This window comes from Pecten maximus, chromosome 3 (genome assembly GCF_902652985.1).
Source record: "Pecten maximus chromosome 3, xPecMax1.1, whole genome shotgun sequence".
NCBI classification, from domain to species: domain Eukaryota; kingdom Metazoa; phylum Mollusca; class Bivalvia; order Pectinida; family Pectinidae; genus Pecten; species Pecten maximus.
Genome location: NC_047017.1, coordinates 48335035 through 48363021, shown reverse-complemented (window position 1 = coordinate 48363021; position 27987 = coordinate 48335035). Strand labels below are relative to the sequence as shown.

General features: G+C 35.2%; 1 protein-coding gene across 1 annotated transcript; it reads right to left on the bottom strand.

Annotated features, from left to right (window-relative positions):
- LOC117324407 (endoplasmic reticulum lectin 1-like) lies at positions 1-27904 on the bottom strand. Its single transcript, XM_033880251.1, has 14 exons — positions 27607-27904; positions 26276-26368; positions 25730-25810; positions 25008-25085; positions 23349-23406; positions 23168-23220; positions 22248-22468; positions 18520-18628; positions 17756-17938; positions 14020-14079; positions 13375-13484; positions 4361-4438; positions 2327-2405; positions 1-469 (listed from the first exon to the last, which is right to left on the bottom strand). Exons 1-14 carry the CDS (start codon positions 27748-27750, stop codon positions 392-394), a joined length of 1425 nt encoding a protein of 474 aa, XP_033736142.1. The 5' UTR covers positions 27751-27904; the 3' UTR covers positions 1-391.
- Between the last annotated feature and the right edge of the window lie 83 nt (positions 27905-27987).

The following is a 27987-nucleotide window of genomic DNA, read 5'->3' as shown; positions in this document are numbered from 1 at the left end:
TACTATTTAATGACTTTTAAGGCACTTCATTTTCATCAATAGAAAAACAATCTTTCACCATGGCACAATTGTACTCTGTGAATCATATTTCAACCAGGTCATTTCCGTTGTGATTGTTATCAATGTCATTTTAAAACGATTGTATAATGCAGGTTTCTTCTGGTCAGGAATTCGACACTTACACAGACACATGGTTTAGGATAAGTTATCCTCTGGTCCTTAACATTAGACACATGGTTTAGGACCAGTTATCCTCCAGTCCTTAACATCAGACACATGGTTTAGGATAAGTTATCCTCTGGTCCTTAACATCAGACACATGGTTTAGGACAAGTTATCCTCTGGTCCTTACGATTATTTTGTTGTTCCAGTTATTATTTTATCTGTCTTACTAAACATTGATTATATCCTTAATTATACCATTGTCATCTGCACGATCCAGTATACTACAGAACAGCGGAGACTCAATCTGTAAACAAAACAAGAACAATCTGTTAGTTTTCTTTACCACAGATTAATACTTATTTAGATAAAATAACTGAACTTCAAGAGTGAAAGTTTATATTATTCAAAGATTCAACAGAAAAATGTTCTTCCTTCAATAAAAGCAGAAGTACTGTGGAGCGGAACATATATGCCTGTCAAATGCCATATGTTATATATGTGTATATAAAAACTATTTTGCATTGAAATAAGATTTGCATCACCTTATGAGTGACTAAAGATGACAGGCTTTAACCCTCACCTTTACTTTAACTATAAAAATAAAGTTTGATTTTCTAATAGTTTGAGGAATACCATATACAACAAGAGCTGTTGGAGAACAGCATAGCTCGTCTCGCAAATGTTTGTCAATAAATAATTAAAATATATTAATTGGAATGGTTTCGCAAATTGCATTAATAATGTTTATATTGTTTACTTGATCAGATTATGTTTTGTGAATTCATGCAATTTTCAATTTTCAAAACCATACCAATTCATATATATATAAATTATATTGTTGAAAAACATTTGGGAGACAAGCTATGCTGTTGTAGATTAAATGAAGATATTAAACACAAATGTAATTGCTTTTGGACATATTTCTTCTAATTTTTTGACAACATATCCTAATGAGAGTTGTCTCCCTTGAAAAATGTGGACCCGTATAAATTGTCTATTGTGACGTTTTCATATTGTTTTATATTCAGTTTCACCCCAAGAAAGGATAGTGTAACTCCATAGGGACTCTTTTAACAAATATCAGCACCCTAGTACAATCATAAAGTGATGTGTTAAAAAGCTTTCAACATTTGCACGAAAATTTTTAAAAAATGTGTTTTTTCCTCAAAAAAATATTTCAGTTTAACTCAGGAAAGGGAAAGTTTAACCCCCACAGGGAACCTAATACCATGTATTACTATGCCTTTCAACACTCACAATATAAACTTAACACAAAGTCCAAAGATTTAAAAACAAAAACAAAAAAACATAGATTTAAAAAGAAAAAATCCATTTTTTTTTTTAAAGTTTTACTCCAGGAAGGGATTGTCTTACTCCATAGGGACTCTATTGCCAAATATCAGCACCCTAGTACAATTATAAAGAGATGTATTAATACCTTTCAACACTTGCACCAAAAACTGAACGCAGAAATATTCTAAGTCCAAAAATTTGAAAATTCTGGTTTTTTCCCAAAAAAATCTTTTAGTTTAACTCCGGCAGGGGATAGTTTGACCCCCACAGGGACCATATTACCATAAATTACTATGCCTTTCAACACTTGCACCAAAAATTTAACATTTGGAAAACCAACGCCGACGCCGGAGTGACAACATAAGCTCTCACTATTCTTCGAAGAGACGAGCTAAAAATGTAATCAGAAGTTACTAAAGTAGTCTCCAACTCATTAAATACAACTTGATATCATTATTATAAACCCTTCAAAGTTTCGAGGATGTAGGTTCTCGAGACAAAATCAAACACTGATATAAACAAGGGGGAATAACTTTTGCAAAAATAGTGGAATCTGGCAAATTAGCTAACGTGTACATGTAGATATGATGATTTACAGCTTATAAGTACACAAATTACTACTGAACATACAATTCGATATGCTAATTAATAACAATACTCCTGCATTAAATATACTAATTAAATACCAATACTCCTGTATTAGATATACTAATTAGATACCAATACTCCTGTATTAGATATACTAATTAGATACCAATACTTCTGTATTAGATATGCTAATTAGATACCAATACTCCTGTATTAGATATGCTTATTAAATACCAATACATGTACTCCTGTTTTAGATATGCTAACGAGGAATACTTACCCCCAATATATATTCACAGGTTTTTGGTTCCATTAGATATATAGAGACAGAATGTGGTTGTCCAGGATTAGGAACACATCTGAAAACCAGACAAGATATATTAACAAGCCTGTAAATCCAAGGTCAAACAGAGACACAGTACACATTTATCAGCTGATATCTCAAGGTCAAACAGACACAGTACACATTTATCAGCTGATATCTCAAGGTCAAACAGAGACAATACACATTTATCAGCTGATATCTCAAGGTCAAACAGAGACACAGTACACATTTATCAGCTGATATCTCAAGGTCAAACAGACACAATACACATTTATTGGCTGATATCTCAAGGTCAAACAGAGACACAGTACACATTTATCAGCTGATATCTCAAGGTCAAACAGAGACAATACACATTTATCAGCTGATATCTCAAGGTCAAACAGAGACACAGTACACATTTATCAGCTGATATCTCAAGGTCAAACAGACACAATACACATTTATTGGCTGATATCTCAAGGTCAAACAGAGACACAGTACACATTTATCAGCTGATATCTCAAGGTCAAACAGACACAGTACACATTTATCAGCTGATATCTCAAGGTCAAACAGACACAATACACATTTATTGGCTGATATCTCAAGGTCAAACAGAGACAGAGTACACATTTATCAGCTGATATGTCAAGGTCAAACAGACACAGTACACATTTATCAGCTGATATCTCAAGGTCAAACAGACACAATACACATTTATCAGCCGATATCTCGAGGTCAAATAGAGACACAGTACACATTTATCAGCTGATATCTCAAGGTCAAACAGAGACACAGTGCACATTTATCAGCTGATATCTCAAGGTCAAACAGAGACACAGTACACATTTATCAGCTGATATCTCAAGGTCAAACAGACACAGTATACATTTATCAGCTGATATCTCAAGGTCAAATAGAGACACAGTACACATTTATCAGCTGATATGTCAAGGTCAAACAGACACAATACACATTTATCAGCTGATATCTCAAGGTCAAATAGAGACACAGTACACATTTATCAGCTGATATCTCATACATCTGGGTATCTAACTTTAATATTCAAACATTTTTTATCCAATGGTGGTTATACAGTACTGTGATGGTTGAACTCCTTTGACAGCCAATGGTAGCAAGCTAGTACCAAGCTACAGAATGTGTACTAGAGCATTAGTCTTAAACCTACCAGGTACTCCAGAATGTCTTCTTTATAAATAATTCATAACAACAAAGGGCAGGATCCACTTGTTTCAAAAAATTACCAGTTACATTGTGTTTATATTGTGTATACTTTTGACCAAATAAGTTACTTTAACCTCTTTATGTAAGTAGATATTATTAGCTTTGTTATATTTTACAGATACTTAATATGTTATCCAGGTTATACAGAGGAGATATTTACTTTAACCATCTATACTTGCTACTTTAAGCAGTTTATACACAGAAGAGATGTCTACTTTAACCATCCATACTTGCTACTTTAACCAGGTTATATGGAGGAGTTTTAATATAGTAAACTAATGTTATACTGACCAAACACTTTAACCTTTAGTAGATACTTACTATAAGCTTTATTTAATTTTACTTTAACCAGGTTATACACTTACTTAAACCAGGTTATACTTGCTACATTATACAGGATAAACAGGGAATATTTTTACTTAAACCAGTTATACTTGCTACATTATACAGGATAAACAGGGAATATTTTTACTTAAACCAGTTATAAAGCTTTATTTAATTTTACTTTAACCAGGTTATACACTTACTTAAACCAGTTATACTTGCTACATTATACAGGATAAACAGGGAATATTTTTACTTAAACCAGGTTATACTTGCTATTTTAACCAGGTTGTACATGGATATAGATAATTTCCTGTTGAAATGACCAAAGACTTTAACATTTTACCTGCTAGTAGATATATATATATAAACCATGTTCCATCTTATTTAACCTATTATACATTGGTACCTAGGAGTTACTTACTAAAAGTTACTTACTTTAATCTAACTTCTGCTAATCTTTTTTTACCAGTTACATCACAAACTTCTCCATCAACATAAAGGTAATATAAAGACCTGCAATTAAAACAGAGATTAGAATATAAATGTCTCTACAGTGTGTTCAGACAATAATCACTACAGTCGTATTGTCTGGTACCTTAGCTGTACTACATTTCTCTGTTGTATATATGGAGGATGTTACATGACTAGGATGGAATTTATTAAACATGTTCAATGATTTGAGCTTTTTGGCGATTGACATATAGAATTATTGAACGAGTGATAAATTCCTTATTGCATAGCTAGCCACAAATGTAAGATTATGTTTATCACATAAGTCTTATTTATAAAAATATCAGTAAAACATTTAAAATTTATCTTTATACAAGACAGTTTCGACATGTCTCTATAGAGACAGTTGTGTGAGGTTATATATTTATTGTGACATCATAATTGAGTGTTATGACATGGTATAACAGGTCAGTTATCCCAGAAATTAGTGTGTAACAGATTACATGTGCTGACCTTCTGACAGGAAGTGAGACATACGTGTCATCAAACAAGTGTAGTGGGAATGAAAAACCTACATAGTTTCAGCATGCTGCTGACATATTTAATACCACAAAGACTAAAACCTACATAGTTCTATCATACTGCTGACATATTTAATACCACAAAGACTAAAACCTACATAGTTCTATCATACTGCTGACATATTTAATACCACAAAGACTAAAACCTACATAGTTCTATCATACTGCTGACATATTTAATACCACAAAGACTAAAACCTACATAGTTCTAGCATGCTGCTGACATATTTAATACCACAAAGACTAAAACCTACATAGTTCTATCATACTGCTGACATATTTAATACCACAAAGACTAAAACCTACATAGTTCCAGCATGCTGCTGACATATTTAATACCACAAAGACTAAAACCTACATAGTTCTATCATACTGCTGACATATTTAATACCACAAAGACTAAAACCTACATAGTTCTATCATACTGCTGACATATTTAATACCACAAAGACTAAAACCTACATAGTTCCAGCATGCTGCTGACATATTTAATACCACAAAGACTAAAACCTACATAGTTCTATCATACTGCTGACATATTTAATACCACAAAGACTAAAACCTACATAGTTCTATCATACTGCTGACATATTTAATACCACAAAGACTAAAACCTATATAGTTCTATCATGCTGCTGACATATTTAATGCCACGAAGTCTAAAACCTACATAGTTCTATCATGCTGCGGACATATTTAATACCACAAAGACTAAAACCTACATAGTTCTATCATACTGCTGACATATTTAATACCACAAAGTCTAAACCCTACATAGTTCTATCATGCTGCGGACATATTTAATGCCATGAAGACTAAAACCTACATAGTTCTATCATGCTGCGGACATATTTAATGCCATGAAGACTAAAACCTACATAGTTCTATCATACTGCTGACATATTTAATACCACAAAGTCTAAAACCTATATAGTTCCAGCATGCTGCTGACATATTTAATACCACAAAGTCTAAAACCTACATAGTTCCAGCATGCTGCTGACATATTTAATACCACAAAGACTAAAACCTACATAGTTCTATCATGCTGCTGACATATTTAATACCACAAAGACTAAAACCTACATAGTTCCAGCATGCTGCTGACATATTTAATACCACAAAGTCTAAAACCTACATAGTTCCAGCATGCTGCTGACATATTTAATACCACAAAGACTAAAACCTACATAGTTCCAGCATGCTGCTGACATATTTAATACCACAAAGACTAAAACCTACATAGTTCTATCATACTGCTGACATATTTAATACCACAAAGACTAAAACCTACATAGTTCTATCATACTGCTGACATATTTAATACCACAAAGACTAAAACCTACATAGTTCCAGCATGCTGCTGACATATTTAATACCACAAAGACTAAAACCTACATAGTTCTATCATACTGCTGACATATTTAATACCACAAAGACTAAAACCTACATAGTTCTATCATACTGCTGACATATTTAATACCACAAAGACTAAAACCTATATAGTTCTATCATGCTGCTGACATATTTAATGCCACGAAGTCTAAAACCTACATAGTTCTATCATGCTGCGGACATATTTAATGCCATGAAGACTAAAACCTACATAGTTCTATCATGCTGCGGACATATTTAATGCCATGAAGACTAAAACCTACATAGTTCTATCATACTGCTGACATATTTAATACCACAAAGTCTAAAACCTATATAGTTCCAGCATGCTGCTGACATATTTAATACCACAAAGTCTAAAACCTACATAGTTCCAGCATGCTGCTGACATATTTAATACCACAAAGACTAAAACCTACATAGTTCTATCATGCTGCTGACATATTTAATACCACAAAGTCTAAAACCTACATAGTTCCAGCATGCTGCTGACATATTTAATACCACAAAGTCTAAAACCTACATAGTTCCAGCATGCTGCTGACATATTTAATACCACAAAGACTAAAACCTACATAGTTCCAGCATGCTGCTGACATATTTAATACCACAAAGACTAAAACCTACATAGTTCTATCATACTGCTGACATATTTAATACCACAAAGACTAAAACCTACATAGTTCTATCATGCTGCTGACATATTTAATACCACAAAGACTAAAACCTACATAGTTCTATCATACTGCTGACATATTTAATACCACGAAGACTAAAACCTACATAGTTCTATCATGCTGCTGACATATTTAATACCACAAAGACTAAAACCTACATAGTTCTATCATACTGCTGACATATTTAATACCACAAAGACTAAAACCTACATAGTTCTATCATGCTGCTGACATATTTAATACCACAAAGACTAAAACCTACATAGTTCTATCATGCTGCTGACATATTTAATACCACAAAGTCTCAAACCTATATAGTTCTATCATGCTGCTGACATATTTAATACCACAAAGTCTCAAACCTATATAGTTCCAGCATGCTGCGGACATATTTAATACCACAAAGACTAAAACCTACATAGTTCTATCAAGCTGCTGACATATTTAATACCACAAAGTCTAAAACCTACATAGTTCTATCATGCTGCTGACATATTTAATACCACAAAGACTAAAACCTACATAGTTCTATCATACTGCTGACATATTTAATACCACAAAGACTAAAACCTACATAGTTCTATCATGCTGCTGACATATTTAATACCACAAAAACTAAAACCTACATAGTTCTATCATGCTGCTGACATATTTAATACCACAAAGACTAAAACCTACATAGTTCTATCATACTGCTGACATATTTAATACCACAAAGACTAAAACCTACATAGTTCCAGCATGCTGCTGACATATTTAATACCACAAAGTCTAAACCCTACATAGTTCTATCATGCTGCTGACATATTTAATACCACAAAGACTAAAACCTACATAGTTCTATCATGCTGCTGACATATTTAATACCACGAAGACTAAAACCTATATAGTTCTATCATGCTGCTGACATATTTAATACCACAAAGACTAAAACCTACATAGTTCCAGCATGCTGCTGACATATTTAATACCACGAAGACTAAAACCTACATAGTTCTATCATGCTGCTGACATATTTAATACCACAAAGACTAAAACCTACATAGTTCTATCATGCTGCTGACATATTTAATACCACAAAGACTAAAACCTACATAGTTCTATCAAGCTGCTGACATATTTAATACCACAAAGTCTAAAACCTACATAGTTCTATCATGCTGCTGACATATTTAATACCACAAAGTCTCAAACCTACATAGTTCTATCAAGCTGCTGACATATTTAATACCACAAAGTCTAAAACCTACATAGTTCCAGCATGCTGCTGACATATTTAATACCACAAAGTCTCAAACCTACATAGTTCTATCAAGCTGCTGACATATTTAATACCACAAAGACTAAAACCTACATAGTTCTAGCATGCTGCTGACATATTTAATACCACAAAGACTAAAACCTACATAGTTCTATCATACTGCTGACATATTTAATACCACAAATACTAAAACCTACATAGTTCTATCATGCTGCTGACATATTTAATACCACAAAGTCTAAAACCTATATAGTTCTAGCATGCTGCGGACATATTTAATACCACGAAGACTAAAACCTATATAGTTCCAGCATGCTGCTGACATATTTAATACCACAAAGTCTAAAACCTACATAGTTCTATCATGCTGCTGACATATTTAATACCACAAAGACTAAAACCTACATAGTTCCAGCATGCTGCGGACATATTTAATACCACAAAGACTAAAACCTACATAGTTCCAGCATGCTGCGGACATATTTAATACCACAAAGACTAAAACCTACATAGTTCCAGCATGCTGCTGACATATTTAATACCACAAAGTCTCAAACCTACATAGTTCTATCATACTGCTGACATATTTAATACCACAAAGACTAAAACCTACATAGTTCCAGCATGCTGCTGACATATTTAATACCACAAAGACTAAAACCTACATAGTTCCAGCATGCTGCTGACATATTTAATACCACAAAGTCTCAAACCTACATAGTTCTATCATACTGCTGACATATTTAATACCACAAAGACTAAAACCTACATAGTTCTATCATACTGCTGACATATTTAATACCACAAAGTCTAAACCCTACATAGTTCTATCATGCTGCTGACATATTTAATAACACAAAGTCTAAAACCTACATAGTTCTATCATGCTGCTGACATATTTAATACCACAAAGTCTAAAACCTACATAGTTCTATCAAGCTGCTGACATATTTAATACCATGAAGACTAAAACCTACATAGTTCCAGCATGCTGCTGACATATTTAATACCACAAAGTCTCAAACCTACATAGTTCCAGCATGCTGCTGACATATTTAATACCACAAAGTCTCAAACCTACATAGTTCCAGCATGCTGCTGACATATTTAATACCACAAAGACTAAAACCTACATAGTTCCAGCATGCTGCTGACATATTTAATAACACGAAGACTAAAACCTACATAGTTCTATCAAGCTGCTGACATATTTAATACCACAAAGTCTCAAACCTACATAGTTCTATCAAGCTGCTGACATATTTAATACCACAAAGTCTCAAACCTATATAGTTCCAGCATGCTGCTGACATATTTAATACCACAAAGACTAAAACCTACATAGTTCTATCATGCTGCTGACATATTTAATACCACAAAGTCTCAAACCTATATAGTTCCAGCATGCTGCTGACATATTTAATACCACAAAGACTAAAACCTACATAGTTCTATCATACTGCTGACATATTTAATACCACAAAGACTAAAACCTACATAGTTCCAGCATGCTGCTGACATATTTAATACCACAAAGTCTAAAACCTACATAGTTCTATCATGCTGCTGACATATTTAATACCACAAAGACTAAAACCTACATAGTTCTATCATGCTGCTGACATATTTAATACCACAAAGACTAAACCCTACATAGTTCTATCATACTGCTGACATATTTAATGCCATGAAGACTAAAACCTACATAGTTCTATCATACTGCTGACATATTTAATACCACAAAGTCTAAAACCTACATAGTTCCAGCATGCTGCTGACATATTTAATACCATGAAGACTAAAACCTACATAGTTCCAGCATGCTGCTGACATATTTAATACCACAAAGACTAAAACCTACATCGTTCTATCATGCTGCTGACATATTTAATACCACAAAGACTAAAACCTACATAGTTCTATCATGCTGCTGACATATTTAATACCACAAAGTCTCAAACCTATATAGTTCCAGCATGCTGCTGACATATTTAATACCACAAAGACTAAAATCTACATAGTTCTATCATGCTGCTGACATATTTAATACCACAAAGACTAAAACCTACATAGTTCTATCATGCTGCTGACATATTTAATACCACAAAGTCTCAAACCTATATAGTTCCAGCATGCTGCTGACATATTTAATACCACAAAGACTAAAACCTACATAGTTCTATCATGCTGCTGACATATTTAATACCACAAAGACTAAAACCTACATAGTTCTATCATGCTGCTGACATATTTAATACCACAAAGTCTAAACCCTACATAGTTCTATCATACTGCTGACATATTTAATACCACAAAGACTAAAACCTACATAGTTCTATCATGCTGCTGACATATTTAATACCACAAAGACTAAAACCTACATAGTTCCAGCATGCTGCTGACATATTTAATACCACAAAGTCTCAAACCTACATAGTTCTATCAAGCTGCTGACATATTTAATACCACAAAGTCTCAAACCTATATAGTTCCAGCATGCTGCTGACATATTTAATACCACAAAGACTAAAACCTACATAGTTCTATCATACTGCTGACATATTTAATACCACAAAGACTAAAACCTACATAGTTCCAGCATGCTGCTGACATATTTAATACCACAAAGACTAAAACCTACATAGTTCTATCATGCTGCTGACATATTTAATACCACAAAGTCTAAACCCTACATAGTTCCAGCATGCTGCTGACATATTTAATACCACAAAGACTAAAACCTACATAGTTCCAGCATGCTGCTGACATATTTAATACCACAAAGACTAAAACCTACATAGTTCCAGCATGCTGCTGACATATTTAATACCACAAAGACTAAAACCTACATAGTTCCAGCATGCTGCTGACATATTTAATACCACAAAGACTAAAACCTACATAGTTCCAGCATGCTGCTGACATATTTAATACCACAAAGACTAAAACCTACATAGTTCTAGCATGCTGCTGACATATTTAATAACACAAAGACTAAAACCTACATAGTTCCAGCATGCTGCTGACATATTTAATACCACAAAGACTAAACCCTACATAGTTCTATCATGCTGCTGACATATTTAATACCACAAAGTCTAAAACCTACATAGTTCCAGGATGCTGCTGACATATTTAATACCACAAAGACTAAAACCTACATAGTTCTAGCATGCTGCGGACATATTTAATACCACAAAGTCTAAAACCTACATAGTTCTAGCATGCTGCGGACATATTTAATACCACAAAGACTAAAACCTATATAGTTCTATCATGCTGCGGACATATTTAATACCACAAAGTCTAAACCCTACATAGTTCTATCATACTGCTGACATATTTAATACCACAAAGACTAAAACCTACATAGTTCTATCATGCTGCTGACATATTTAATACCACAAAGACTAAAACCTACATAGTTCTATCATACTGCTGACATATTTAATACCACAAAGTCTAAACCCTACATAGTTCTATCATGCTGCTGACATATTTAATACCACAAAGACTAAAACCTACATAGTTCTATCATGCTGCTGACATATTTAATACCACAAAGACTAAAACCTACATAGTTCTATCATGCTGCTGACATATTTAATACCACAAAGACTAAAACCTACATAGTTCTATCATACTGCTGACATATTTAATACCACAAAGTCTAAACCCTACATAGTTCTATCATGCTGCTGACATATTAAATGCCACTATTAGTATAATACAATATTAAATTGGAAATGAAAGTATTCAACAAGGAGCTTCCAATTATCTCTACATTCTCTTGTGAAACTACATGATGTATACCACATATAACATGTACAAACTTTAAGTTAATTTTGTAAAGATATTTATTGTTAATATCATGTTTATACTCTGTGTACCAGTATGTATAGGTACAGTTGATTACTCCGTCGTTTAAGCCCAAACTGCTCCAGAAGAATAATACAAATAATATAAAGATATGTACATTTATTAGGGAGACCAGATGAACAAGATAAGGATGTAAAACATATAAACATATTTAGCTAGAAATATGTGTGATATAAAACATATAATAAGAGTAAAGAAACGAGAATATCTAAGTATGTTAAACTTTACATTCAACAAGTATATTCAATCATGCCATCATATATATATAACAAACATATTACACAATAATTTTGGCCCTTGGGAATATTTCTAAGCTGCTTCCATATGATTGTAAAAGAGTAGAGCTCGAGCTCGAGTCTGACCATGATATTTGGAGACTCGCAAAGAAAAGAGACCTTCCACAATCAACCGACTAGAACAGGGATGTTCTACGAGTTAAGGGGATGGCACCACTGCCTAGAACAGGGATGTTCTACTGTAGGGGGACAGGGATGTCCTATATCTGACGAGGTGAGTGGTGCCATCTGTAACCTGTGTGGTTACCATAGAAGTCGATTGATAGTAGAGTATATAGTGTCTAATGATAATTACATTTAACTATGAATTTAATTATATCATGTTTTGAAAGAATATTATGACCTTGGCAAAACCAAGGATTTCCCTTTAATAAAAGGGTAAAAAATTTGAAGTGTGAGTCCTCCCGGTGTGAGGTGGGGATGGTGGTGGATAAGGAATAAATTTGTATAATGTTACAAAACACGCCAGCCTCGCAGAAGGAAATTTTACAACTGAAGCGGACTACTAATTAGCCAGGTCACATGGTTGAGAGGTTTATCGTGATTGGTTGGCTTATAATTACTAGGGTCACGTACATATGCATATTCATTAGCATGTACACTGGTCTCTGCTCCCAATCGATGCAGGTAAACAATAAACCGAAATCTTCTGGAGTAATCTGGGCTCATATACATAAAGATGGATACCAATCATGCCAAATTATAAATGTAAGTAAGTTACAGAGAAACAGTGTTTAGGCACACAATTTATAAACACAATTATATGAATTCATATAATTCATAAGAATCACAAATTGGCATGGGCTAAATTGTATTTCATAACCACTATATGGAATAAAGTTAGCACTTAGAAAATACATGCAATTAAACTAATTATCAGAAACAGTACAAATATATCCAGATATCTTACTTTCTTTTCCCTATTTCTGTCGGTCTCTTGGAAGGATGATTTGTTAACCATTCTAAATGTTTTTGTTCATTCCAATATCCAAGGAAAACTTCCGTTCTTCCATTTGGATCCTACAAAAAAACATTTTCTCGATATTTTCAAAATTCATTAAGATTCTTCAGATTAATTAAGTGCATCGATAAGTTTTAATTTCACTATTATACCTTGTATCCATTTCAATCAATCAAAGTAAATACCATTTTTTGTTTCGTTTGGGTTACATGTTTTTGCGTTAGAGCAATAGGTGATATTTTCTCTATGTTGTTAATGTAAACAATATGGCGGCTTGCTACATTTGCATTTAAGATATCATTGTCTAGGACATTTCAGAGTGTTCAATATGACATCTAGATCTTATTTAGTTAAATAATTCTTAATTATGTACAAAGATCACACTAACCTTTGTGTTTCTATATGAAAAGACAACACACCAAAAATGCACATGTACTCTGCCATTTTGTTTAAACTTCTGGGGGCGAGGCTAATAACTACTTCCGGTATGGAATCCGGAAAGAACACAAAGTATATTAGAAAGAGTTAATTATATAAGTGGCCAGGAAATAACTTACCTCATGGAATTGTTTAAGTGGCCAGGAAGTAACTTACCTCATGAAATTGCTTAACATGTTTCCCATAACATAATTCATGTTTCCACCAACCAGTGCCCTAAAATGTACAGAAATAAAAAATTAAGATTCCACAGAACAAAGAGGAAAGACTTTACTGGAGCAATAACACTAATGACACTAGTCACTCGTACTAGGTCACTATCACTCAATGACTAGCACTCGGTCACCGACACCCAGCCATCAACACCCAGTCACCAACACTCAGTCACCAACACTCAGTCACCAACACTCAGTCACCAACACTCAGTCACTAGCACTCAGTCACCAACACTCAGTCACCAACACTCAGTCACTAACACTCAGTCACTAACACTCAGTCACCAACACTCAGTCACCAACACTCAGTCACCAACACTCAGTCACCATCACTCAGTCACTAACACTCAGTCACCAACACTCAGTCACCAACACTCAGTCACCAACACTCAGTCACTAACACTCAGTCACCAACACTCAGTCACTAACACTCAGTCACCAACACTCAGTCAACAACACTCAGTCACCAACACTCAGTAACTAACACTCAGTCACCAACACTCAGTCACTAACACTCAGTCACCAACACTCAGTCACCAACATTCAGTCACCAACACTCAGTCAGTAGCTCTCAGTAACCAACATTCTGTCACCAACACTCAGTCACCAACACTCAGTCAGTAGCTCTCAGTCACCAACACTCAGTCACCAACACTCAGTCAGTAGCTCTCAGTCACCAACACTCAGTCACCAACACTCAGTCACTAACACTCAGTCACTAACACTCAGTCACCAACATTCAGTCACCAACACTCAGTCACCAACACTCAGTCAGTAGCTCTCAGTCACCAACACTCAGTCACCAACACTCAGTCACTAACACTCAGTCACCAACACTCAGTCACCAACACTCAGTCACTAACACTCAGTCACTAACACTCAGTCACCAACACTCAGTCAGTAGCTCTCAGTCACCAACACTCAGTCACTAACACTCAGTCACCAACACTCAGTCAGTAGCTCTCAGTAACCAACATTCAGTCACCAACACTCAGTCAGTAGCTCTCAGTCACCAACACTCAGTCACTAACACTCAGTCACCAACACTCAGTCAGTAGCTCTCAGTCACCAACACTCAGTCAGTAGCTCTCAGTCACCAACACTCAGTCACTAACACTCAGTCACCAACACTCAGTCACTAGCACTCAGTCACCAACACTCAGTCACCAACACTCAGTCACCAACACTCAGTCACGAACACTCAGTCACCAACACTCAGTCACCAACATTCAGTCACCAACACTCAGTCACCAACACTCAGTCAGTAGCTCTCAGTCACCAACACTCAGTCACTAACACTCAGTCACTAACACTCAGTCACCAACATTCAGTCACCAACACTCAGTCACCAACACTCAGTCAGTAGCTCTCAGTCACCAACACTCAGTCACTAACACTCAGTCACCAACACTCAGTCACCAACACTCAGTCACTAACACTCAGTCACTAACACTCAGTCACCAACACTCAGTCAGTAGCTCTCAGTCACCAACACTCAGTCACTAACACTCAGTCACCAACACTCAGTCAGTAGCTCTCAGTAACCAACATTCAGTCACCAACACTCAGTCAGTAGCTCTCAGTCACCAACACTCAGTCACTAACACTCAGTCACCAACACTCAGTCAGTAGCTCTCAGTCACCAACACTCAGTCACTAACACTCAGTCACCAACACTCAGTCACTAGCACTCAGTCACCAACACTCAGTCACCAACACTCAGTCACCAACACTCAGTCAGTAGCTCTCAGTCACCAACACTCAGTCACCAACACTCAGTCACCAACACTCAGTCACGAACACTCAGTCACCAACACTCAGTCACCAACATTCAGTCACCAACATTCAGTCACCAACACTCAGTCACTAACACTCAGTCACCAACACTCAGTCACTAACACTCAGTCACTAACACTCAGTCACCAACACTCAGTCACTAACACTCAGTCACCAACACTCAGTCACCAACACTCAGTCACCAACACTCAGTCAGTAGCTCTCAGTCACCAACACTCAGTCACCAACACTCAGTCACCAACACTCAGTCAGTAGCTCTCAGTCACCAACACTCAGTCACCAACACTCAGTCACCAACACTCAGTCACTAACACTCAGTCACCAACACTCAGTCACTAACACTCAGTCACTAACACTCAGTCACTAACACTCAGTCACCAACACTCAGTCAGTAGCTCTCAGTCACCAACACTCAGTCACTAACACTCAGTCACCAACACTCAGTCAGTAGCTCTCAGTAACCAACATTCAGTCACCAACACTCAGTCAGTAGCTCTCAGTCACCAACACTCAGTCACTAACACTCAGTCACCAACACTCAGTCAGTAGCTCTCAGTCACCAACACTCAGTCACTAACACTCAGTCACCAACACTCAGTCACTAGCACTCAGTCACCAACACTCAGTCACCAACACTCAGTCACCAACACTCAGTCAGTAGCTCTCAGTCACCAACACTCAGTCACCAACACTCAGTCACCAACACTCAGTCACGAACACTCAGTCACCAACACTCAGTCACCAACATTCAGTCACCAACATTCAGTCACCAACACTCAGTCACTAACACTCAGTCACCAACACTCAGTCACTAACACTCAGTCACTAACACTCAGTCACTAACACTCAGTCACCAACACTCAGTCACTAACACTCAGTCACTAACACTCAGTCACCAACACTCAGTCACCAACACTCAGTCACCAACACTCAGTCAGTAGCTCTCAGTCACCAACACTCAGTCACCAACACTCAGTCACCAACACTCAGTCAGTAGCTCTCAGTCACCAACACTCAGTCACTAACACTCAGTCAGTAGCTCTCAGTCACCAACACTCAGTCAGTAGCTCTCAGTCACCAACACTCAGTCACCAACACTCAGTCACCAACAATCAGTCACTAACACTCAGTCACTAACACTCAGTCACTAACACTCAGTCACCAACACTCAGTCAGTAGCTCTCAGTCAGTAGCTCTCAGTCACTAACACTCAGTCACCAACACTCAGTCACCAACACTCAGTCACCAACACTCAGTCAGTAGCTCTCAGTCACCAACACTCAGTCACCAACACTCAGTCAGTAGCTCTCAGTCACCAACACTCAGTCACCAAATGATAAATGATAATGTTAACAAAGTTAGAATGAATTCCAATACAAATCCAACAAATCAGTCAAAAATGTGATTTCCTTATATAAACTATAGTAAAGTTTACCCCCTCCCCAGGGGCAAACGTGAGACCCAAGGGTCATGAAAAAATTACTTTTTTGGTAAAGCACCTTAAGACCCTTCCATCTATGAAGAGTGTTTAATTCAACCATATCTGAGAGTAGATAAGAAGATTTTTGAAGTTTTAGTTAATTTGACCCTTTTTAGCCCCTCCCTCAGGCCCCTAGGGGTTGGGGACCATATAATTCACAATTTTAGTTGACCTTTTACCATAGAAGCTTCCTGCCATATTTCATTGAATTTGGTTCCACGGTTTGGGAGGAGAAGTCGAAAATGTAAATTGTTGATGGACAGACGACGACGGACAAAAGGGGAGTAGAATAGGTCACTTGAGACTTTGTCTCAGGTGACATAATAATCTAACCCTTATCTTGTATACCGTGTGTGAGCATCTTACCCCTTATCTTGTATACCTTGTGTGAGCATCTTACCCCTTGTAAGCAGTGGCTACCAGAAAGGAAGTCCCTGAGGACTTGTTTGTCCGTTGTGTCCCCTAATGTTTTGTCTGGGGCCAAGACCTTCGGGGCCTGCTGTGGGGGTTCTGGAATGGCCTTTTGTACATCCTCAGTCTCATCTTGAATGTTTCCAGGCTTCACTATGATTCGTTCTTTTCTCTGTCAGGAAAGACATAGATATATGATTCAGCTTAAGATCACTTTAAAACAATACAAAGTACGTAATGTGAGTAATCAATTTTGTCTGGATTTGATTTCATTTACTCAAATAATAGTAATTGTATGTGATTGTAAGGGATACAAGTCTATACAGAGGTAGGTAAACACACTCTGTACTTTCACAATTTTACACATTAACTTTTTGTTCAAGCAGAATAAAAAATAGTATATTTATAGGAGCTAGTAAGGTGTTCCATTTCACTTGAAAGGTTACATTTCAATGTTTCAATTTCCCTAAACAGACTGAATTCTCACTAAACCATGGGTACGTTTATTATTGTTACTTCTATTGACAGTCAATTTTGTGACATGTTTTTATGCATGTTTGATTTTAGTTGTATACTTAATGGTAGAGCTTTGTTTTACTTATTGTTCCATTGTCTTTTATTTTAGTTGTATACTTAATGGTAGAGCTTTGATTTGATCGCTGTTCCATTGTCTTTTATCTAAGTTGTATACTTACTGGTAGAGCTTTGTTTTACTTATTGTCCCATTGTCTTTTATTTTAGTTGTATACTTACTGGTAGAGCTTTGCTTTGTTCATTGTCCCATTGTTTTAAAACTGTTGGTTTGTCTGGGGAACCATCTACAGCATGGCATGCTATCTTGGATACTGGTGGGTTTTTCGGTCTGTTCCGAAGTTAAAAATAGATATATTAATGTTGTGGTACCTTTTTTACTTTGATCAATATACAAATGTATATATTGTGTTCATTACACACAGATGTTATAGTGAAGAACAGACATATAACAACTGATAAGGGAATAACTTTCAATATCACTAGTACTTTCAAAAGTACTCCATATTACAAAAGATACAATTACATTCATCTAACAATAAAGCTGGTTACATGTCAATCCATATCTATTGGAGTTCAGTAAAATTTCTAACAAATTCTGTATACATTGTACCTTCATTAGGCTTATCAAAGGATAACAAGGGGAACCTACATATGAAATTTGAGAAAGATCCCTTCAAAACTTTCTGAGAAATAGCGATAACAAACTTCAATTGTCAAAATCCAAGATGGCTGCCTGTCGGCCATGTTGTTTTCCGATTGGTCTCAAAATACAATATGCATAACTAGGCACCAAGAGGAACCTACATATGAAATTTGAGAAAGATCCCTTCAAAACTTTCCGAGAAATAGCAATAACAAACTTCAATTGTCAAAATCCAAGATGGCTGCCTGTCGGCCATGTTGTTTTCCGATTGGTCTCAAAATGCAAAATGCATAACTAAGCACCAAGGGGAGCCTACATATGAAATTTGAGAAAGATCCCTTCAGTGCTTTCTGAGAAATAGCGATAACAAACTTCAATTGTCAAAATCCAAGATGGCTGCCTGTCGGCCATGTTGTTTTCCGATTGGTCTCCAAATGCAATATGCATAACTAGGCACCAAGGGGAACCTACATATGAAATTTGAGAAAGATCCCTTCAAAACTTTCTGAGAAATAGCGATAACAAACTTCAATTGTCAAAATCCAAGATGGCTGCCTGTCGGCCATGTTGTTTTCCGATTGGTCTCAAAATACAATATGCATAACTACGCACCAAGAGGAACCTACATATGAAATTTGAGAAAGATCCCTTCAAAACTTTCCGAGAAATAGCAATAACAAACTTCAATTGTCAAAATCCAAGATGGCTGCCTGTCGGCCATGTTGTTTTCCGATTGGTCTCAAAATGCAAAATGCATAACTAAGCACCAAGGGGAGCCTACATATGAAATTTGAGAAAGATCCCTTCAGTGCTTTCTGAGAAATAGCGATAACAAACTTCAATTGTCAAAATCCAAGATGGCTGCCTGTCAGCCATGTTGTTTTCCGATTGGTCTCAAAATGCAAAATGCATAACTAAGCACCAAGGGGAGCCGACATATGAAATTTGAGAAAGATCCCTTCAGTGCTTTCTGAGAAATAGCGATAACAAGAATTGTTATAGTGTAACAATGGTAAGTGTAACAATGGTTAGTGTAACAATGGGTAATGTAACAATGGTAAGTGTTACAATGGTAAGTGTTACAATGGTTAGTGTTACAATGGTAAGTGTAACAATGGGTAATGTAACAATGGTAAGTGTAACAATGGTAAGTATAACAATGGTAAGTGTAACAATGGTAAGTATAACAATGGTAAGTGTAACAATGGTAAGTATAACAATGGTAAGTGTAACAATGGTAAGTGTTACAATGGTGAGTGTTACAATGGTGAGTGTAACAATGGTAAGTGTAACAATTGAAAGTGTAACAATGGTAAGTGTAACAATGGTTAGTGTAACAATGGTAAGTATAACAATGGTAAGTGTAACAATGGTAAGTGTAACAATGGTAAGTGTAATAATAGTAACAATGGTTAGTGTAACAATGGTAAGTGTAACAATGGTAAGTATAACAATGGTAAGTGTAACAATGGTAAGTGTAACGGTAAGTGTAACAATGGTAAGTGTAACAATGGTAAGTGTAACAATGGGTAATGTAACAATGGTAAGAGTAACAATGGTAAGTGTAACAATGGTTAGTGTAACAATGGTTAGTGTAACAATGATAAGTGTAACAATGGTTAGTGTTACAATGGTAATGGTTACAATGGTAAGTGTAACAATGGGTAATGTAACAATGGTAAGTGTAACAATGGTAAGTGTAACAATGGTTAGTGTAACAATGGTTAGTGTTACAATGGTAAGTATAACAATGGTAAGTATAACAATGGTTAGTGTAACAATGGTAAGCGTAACAATGGTAAGTGTAACAATGGTAAGTGTAATAATAGTAACAATGGTAAGTGTTACAATGGTAAGTGTAACAATGGGTAATGTAACAATGGTAAGTGTAACAATGGTAAGTGTAACAATGGTTAGTGTAACAATGGTTAGTGTAACAATGATAAGTGTAACAATGGTTAGTGTTACAATGGTAATGGTTACAATGGTAAGTGTAACAATGGGTAATGTAACAATGGTAAGTGTAACAATGGTAAGTGTAACAATGGTAAGTGTAACAATGGTTAGTGTAACAATGGTTAGTGTTACAATGGTAAGTATAACAATGGTAAGTATAACAATGGTTAGTGTAACAATGGTAAGCGTAACAATGGTAAGTGTAACAATGGTAAGTGTAATAATAGTAACAATGGTAAGTGTTACAATGGTAAGTGTAACAATGGGTAATGTAACAATGGTAAGTGTAACAATGGTTAGTGTAACAATGGTAAGTATAACAATGGTAAGTGTAACAATGGTAAGTGTAACAATGGTAAGTGTAATAATAGTAACAATGGTTAGTGTAACAATGGTAAGTGTAACAATGGTAAGTGTAACAATGGTAAGTATAACAATGGTAAGTGTAACAATGGTAAGTGTAACAATGGTAAGTATAACAATGGTAAGTGTAACAATGGGTAATGTAACAATGGTAAGTGTAACAATGGTAAGTGTAACAATGGTTAGTGTAACAATGATAAGTGTAACAATGGTTAGTGTTACAATGGTAATGGTTACAATGGTAAGTGTAACAATGGGTAATGTAACAATGGTAAGTGTAACAATGGTAAGTGTAACAATGGTTAGTGTAACAATGGTTAGTGTTACAATGGTAAGTATAACAATGGTAAGTATAACAATGGTTAGTGTAACAATGGTAAGCGTAACAATGGTAAGTGTAACAATGGTAAGCGTAATAATAGTAACAATGGTAAGTGTTACAATGGTAAGTGTAACAATGGGTAATGTAACAATGGTAAGTGTAACAATGGTTAGTGTAACAATGGCTATTGTAACAATGGTTAGTGTAACAATGGTAAGTAAAACAATGGTAAGTAAAACAATGGTAAGTGTAACAATGGTAAGTGTTACAATGGTAAGTGTTACAATGGTTAGTGTAACAATGGCTAGTGTAACAATGGTTAGTGTAACAATGGTAAGTGTAACAATGGTAAGTAAAACAATGGTTAGTATAACAATGGTAAGTATAACAATGGTAAGCCTAACTCCAATCATAACCATAGCACACTGTTTGGTAACACATAAGACTTATCATTATATTTAACAGGGATATCTCACATGATCACTTGTATACAGATTATACACTGATTTCATTTATATAGAAATTGTCAATAAGGAGTAATTTTGACTGAAGATTTTTCAAAATTTTAACAAAATTTTAATTCAACAATTGTTCCATTTCTATCAAATTTGATGGAATCCTATCTTTGATAAAACCTGAACTATAATGTCAATTTCCACTTACTTAAACAATGGGTTAGAACACAATACAGCAGTGAGGACCACAACCTCGTATTCACAAGTGGAAACTTCCTTGAACTCATAAATCTCTCCACGGCCATCCGGCTGACACACATACAGAAATCGACTTTTCCGAGGCTGTTGTGTTAGGTCACATGTTGTCCCATCCGTCATGTTGACCTCAAAATATGGCAGATCAATATTGTCTATTTTCTTGATCTTAATCTGTAAACAAACACGCTCCTTATGAAATACCAAATTGAATTCATAACAAATTTTATGTTGACTCTGTAGATATCTTAATTTTTCAAATATTCTTTAATGATAAAATTCAATCTACTTTTCAGAAATTATCTGGATTGCCAAGAAAATGACACTAGTAGATTCTACACTAACTGTCCAATACTTGTGTGTACAGTGTATTAGGATTTTCTAATTGTTTATACCTGTGATCGAATTTAGGTTTTTGAGAAATGAAAGCAATAACCTGATACCTATCCATTACAAGTTAATTAGGGAATCTATTTTTCCTATTACACAAGGTAAGTGATCTATTTCTCCAATAACATTAAAATTATGTCTCAAATGGATATACATTGTATTTACACAACTCATCTGTGGGACAAAAAAATGGAAATCACCATCACAAAGACATTACCATTTCTTTATAATTAAAAGTTTTTATAAAGAAGCTGTATAACGAGTAATGATTATGTGAGGAAAAAGATATGAGATTACATGTACTTATCAAAGACCTTGCTGTCACATGAATGTTCCCATCATGTTAGATATAACACTATATATACATGTAGATACATATACTAGCATGTGAAGCCCTGATTATTCAATACCTGAAGAGTAATCAACCAAAAGTATAAAACAGTATATACATTATTGTAATGGTTAGCTGGTTATGTGTCTTACCTCTGTTGGCTTTTTTACTTCTTCCTTTAGCTGTTCCCCTTCCTTTGTTTTCTCTGGAAACAAATTTTGGAATATATATCAATATATACACTGTACTAAAAAAATAAATACACAGACAACTTTGTGTTCGTCAATCAAATAAGTCCTCTATACCAATTGCAAGAGAAAGTTCACAACATACCTCCCTTTGAGCCTCGTTTTGCAAATCCTAGGAAGTACTCCTGAGGAGGAGCTTTTTTCTAGAAAAATAAAAATAAAAGTAAACAAGAGATCCCAGAGGGATCTTGGCGCCCACCATTGATTGATCTTTATAGGTTCCATGTCAGATTGATCTTTTCTCTACTTTTCCCTTCCTCTAAGTCTTACTAATCAGTGTAAATTCAGAAACAGCCCTCTAGTCCTTTTCAAACAAGGGGAACCTATATATAAAATTTAAGATTTAGCGATAATGGCTGTCTGTCGGCCATGTTGTTTTCGGATTGGTCCCAATATGCAAAACTAGGCCCTGAGGGGAAGCTACATATGAAATTTGAAAAAGATCCCTTCAGTGCTTTCTGAGAAATAGCAGTAACAAATTTCAATTGTCAAAATCCAAGATGGCTGCCTGTCGGCCATGTTGTTTTCGATTGGTCTCAAAATGCAATCTGCATAACTAGGCACCAAGGGGAACCTACATATGAAATTTGAGAAAGATCCCTTCAGTACTTTCTGAGAAATAGCGATAACAAACTTCAATTGTCAAAATCCAAGATGGCTGCCTGTCGGCCATGTTGTTTTCCGATTGGTCTCAACATGCAATATGCATAACTAGGCACCGAGGGGAACCTACATATGAAATTTGAGAAAGATCCCTTCATTAGTTTCTGAGAAATAGCGATAACAATCTTCAATTGTCAAAATCCAAGATGGCTGCCTGTCGGCCATGTTGTTTTTCGATTGGTCTCCAAATGCAATATGCATAACTAGGCACCAAGGGGAACCTACATATGAAATTTGAGAAAGATCCCTTCAGTACTTTCTGAGAAATAGCGATAACAAACTTCAATTGTCAAAATCCAAGATGGCTGCCTGTCGGCCATGTTGTTTTTTGATTGGTCTCAAAATGCAATATGCATAACTAGGCACCAAGGGGAACCTACATATGAAATTTGAGAAATATCCCTTCAGTACTTTTTGAGAAATAGCGATAACAAACTTCAATTGTCAAAATCCAAGATGGCTGCCTGTCGGCCATGTTGTTTTCCGATTGGTGTCAAAATGCAATATGCATAACTAGGCACCAAGGGGAACCTACATATGAAATTTGAGAAAGATCCCTTCAGCACTTTCTGAGGATTAGTGATAACAAGAATTGTTTACGGACGGACGGACGGACGTAGGGACGGACGGACCACGGACCACGGACGCAGGGCGATTTGAATAGCCCACCATCTGATGATGGTGGGCTAAAAAATCAGTAAATTCTGCATAGTAAAGTTCCTGATATAGATATCATTAAATGGTTAATTAAGACATGTAATGTATAATGTATTTAACAGTATTTTATGGTACAGTTAGCAAAATGGTGATTATAACAGCCTTCCTGTCTCCTCTACTATGGACCTTCCTAAGACATCCTATACTCCAGTAAGTGGTCAAAAATACAAAACATTAAATAACACCATTACTTTTTCTCTATTAGTGTCTTCAGCAGGTCAATACTCCCATATATCATTACTTCATTTGTGACATCACAATGCTCTCTTCTAAATGCAGTACTTTCTGTCTGGTAATTTTCTTATGATTAATGATACCTAATGAAAGGTGAACGTTTATTTTATCTTAAAGGTCATATACTTACATTACTCAGTTCTTTATCTTCATGATACTGTTTCATGTGTTTACCATGGCACAGTTCATACGTCCAGTAACTTTCAATCTGAAATGTTTGTAAAATTTATAATTAATACAAAAATGGAGTAGCACATCAATTAACTACTGACCATGGGATGTTTAGTTATAAAGAATACTAAAATATTTAGGGGGTCTATCTTTACATGTATTTTTTCAGGTTAAATCAACACTGGACCAATTTTTGTTGCTGAAAAAAAATGCTTTGGAAAAATCCAGGAATTATAAGATCAGTAATTATAAGAAAAGAAAGAAAAAACACACAAAAATGTAGCTGAAAGTGTTAATACGATGTAAACATCAGATTATCAATTAACATTTTCTTACATTTAAAATAAACTTACTTCTGGACTTGAGAACCCATTTCCTGTTCATAATTGAATTAATCATTTAATATACTTAATTTCAGAGTAAAAAGATATTGATTATAGTCATTCAATTTTTGTGATACAGTCGAAACTTCTGGAAGTCAATGGGGGCCATGAAAATGTTTTTTGAGGTCACCGAGTATATCTGTCACAGCAATTTTACGACCAGAGCAGAATGTTTCCTTCCGGTTAAGCAGAGTCTTCGATCGTGAGTTATCAGAATCTGAGATAACATGGGTTGAGTGTAACAAGTTTATAACTCTAAAAAAATAAATAAAAAGAAACATTCAACCAAGAAACTTACCCTGTATGAACAACTTTTCTGTTGAAATAGAGATTCCATTAGCTCATCTGGTGTAGGACCAGCGTAATTCTTCCTCGCTGACTGTAAACAAATATAAAGGTCAAGCAAAATTATTTTGTTGTGAAATTGATCTTGTGTCATTCTTAATTTGAAACATATCATACCAGATTCACTTTGTCACTGAAAGGCATTGACACTACACAGTTGTCATTAACTGTGATAAGATGTTATACTGTTTAATTTGTTACCTTATGTAGATTTTATAGTGTTTAATTCGTTACCTTGTATAGATTTTAAGTTGTTTAATTTGTTACCTTATATAGATTTTATAGTGTTTAAATTAATTGTTACCTTGTATAGATCTTATACTGGTTATCATCATCATCATCATCATCATCATCATCATCATCATCATCTCAATATTGACTTTCAGCAGAACATTGTATTTGAGAATCAAAAAAGATTCACAGCTTTTATTGCTTTGGGTTTTTTTCCTCAAAATACATAACAAGATATCCTTGAGTTGAATTGAAAACTCCTACTTACATCATCTTCAGAATCTTTGGTATCAGGTAGAACACATTTGTACTTCTCATTTGCAGCTGTTTTCATCAAAACAACATTATTATGGCCTTCAATCTGGAAATAAAAGCAAAGAAAACAAATTGCAGCATGACTCGATCTAGACGATGTTGATTTATAATGTAAACATGAACTTTAAACTGAATAGAAAAAAAAGGAATTTATCTGTATTCTATCATTTAAATTAATATGTAATAAAAGTTGCATTAAAATGTAGTCAAACACTTAATTACACCAAGCTGTGGTTATATCCACATACAATTTAATTCATATAGTAGTGCAGTTATATATATATGATATAAAAAAAATGGCCCAACACACCCAGACATCTATAATCTGTCAAAATGTCATGGATGATGTTGGGTCCGGAGGAATATGTACCTTACGTATATACATATACATATTACATAATATATGTAGGCCTGGCAGTGGCAGTGCTATCAGATATCATACTCATGTAAAGATTCCTAGGTATTACTCTGATGGGATATCAGAATATATACAGGTCTCTTTAATCAGTGCTGTCTGATTTGTGTCTATAATTATGATAATTCATTGTTCCTTTATGTGTTTTTGCTCTCCAGTGAAAAGTTTCCAACCTGTTTAGATTTAGAGAAATTTCATTTTTTAATCAGGTCTAGGAAAACCATGTGCACCAACTTGCATATATGCAAACTTGGGTTATAGCTTTGTTACTTAAAATAGCCAAAATCACTTTGAACTTTTCAATTTTTTTTGTGCAAGGCACATTTATTTAGTCATGAAACATCATACCAAATGCAAAAATAAAGTTTATTTGCCCATGGTACCGAAAATTGATGTAATGCAATGTAAAATTACATCTACTTGATTAAGTTTCAAAGTACTAGTACTGTAGCCAACGCTTTCTAAGAAATATCTTGCAGTGAAATATTATATACCTTGTAGTAAATTAATGCAACTTTTCATAACATAAGCAATATTTATCGTTTAAATGATTTGGGCTATATTTTTCACTGGTGGATCTAAGGGTGGATCCATAGGGGTACACTTTTTTTCAAATCTATACTCTAAGGGTACATCGAGTCCTGGATCCGCCGCCGATTTTATGTAACAAATCTACAACTCCAACTGGCGTATTATAATATGCGTGCTTTTCACCGATCTGTTAGTCTAAAAAGATCCCCCACCCCAACTCCATTATAATGCAGCTTTTGAAAAGCTTTAATTTAGACATGGATTTCCTTTAATGAACACTATGAGACTGGGACGTGGTATATGAATTGTAAATCCAAGTGTGCTTCTTACAGACGTACCTGGTCGATTGGCGTATGACCAGCCCAGTCAATGGAGTGTAAATCACTGTCCATAAATGGATTGAAGGCTACAGTTGTCAACACAGATAGTGTAAAAGTCACACTCAAAAACATTAAAACTGCGACCATATTAACTCCAAACATATTTACAGCATAATCAAATCTATTAAATATGTAGTGGTAGATTGAAATCACAAAATAAAGTACGCAGATGCAAAGAAACAACTTTAGATGACGTTGCAAACAAGCAGACGAAATGAGACGATGGGGAGCGCCATTTTGTAATCAGGAACAAAGTGAAAAGATCGTGGATATTTACGATTGGTGAAAATAAAAAAATAAATTTCTTATGTGATTATTGAAAATTTTACTTCGTTAACT

Bases quoted from the DNA above. Each gene is read 5' to 3' on its own strand.
- LOC117324407 (XM_033880251.1), bottom strand. From the start codon at position 27,750: ATGTTTGGAGTTAATATGGTCGCAGTTTTAATGTTTTTGAGTGTGACT. The intron at 14,080-17,755 runs GTAAGATGCTCA...TGTACATTTTAG, and splicing joins GTAGCCACTGCTTACAAGGG to GGCACTGGTTGGTGGAAACA. The intron at 470-2,326 runs GTAAGTATTCCT...TTTTGTTTACAG, and splicing joins CCTGTGAATATATATTGGGG to ATTGAGTCTCCGCTGTTCTG.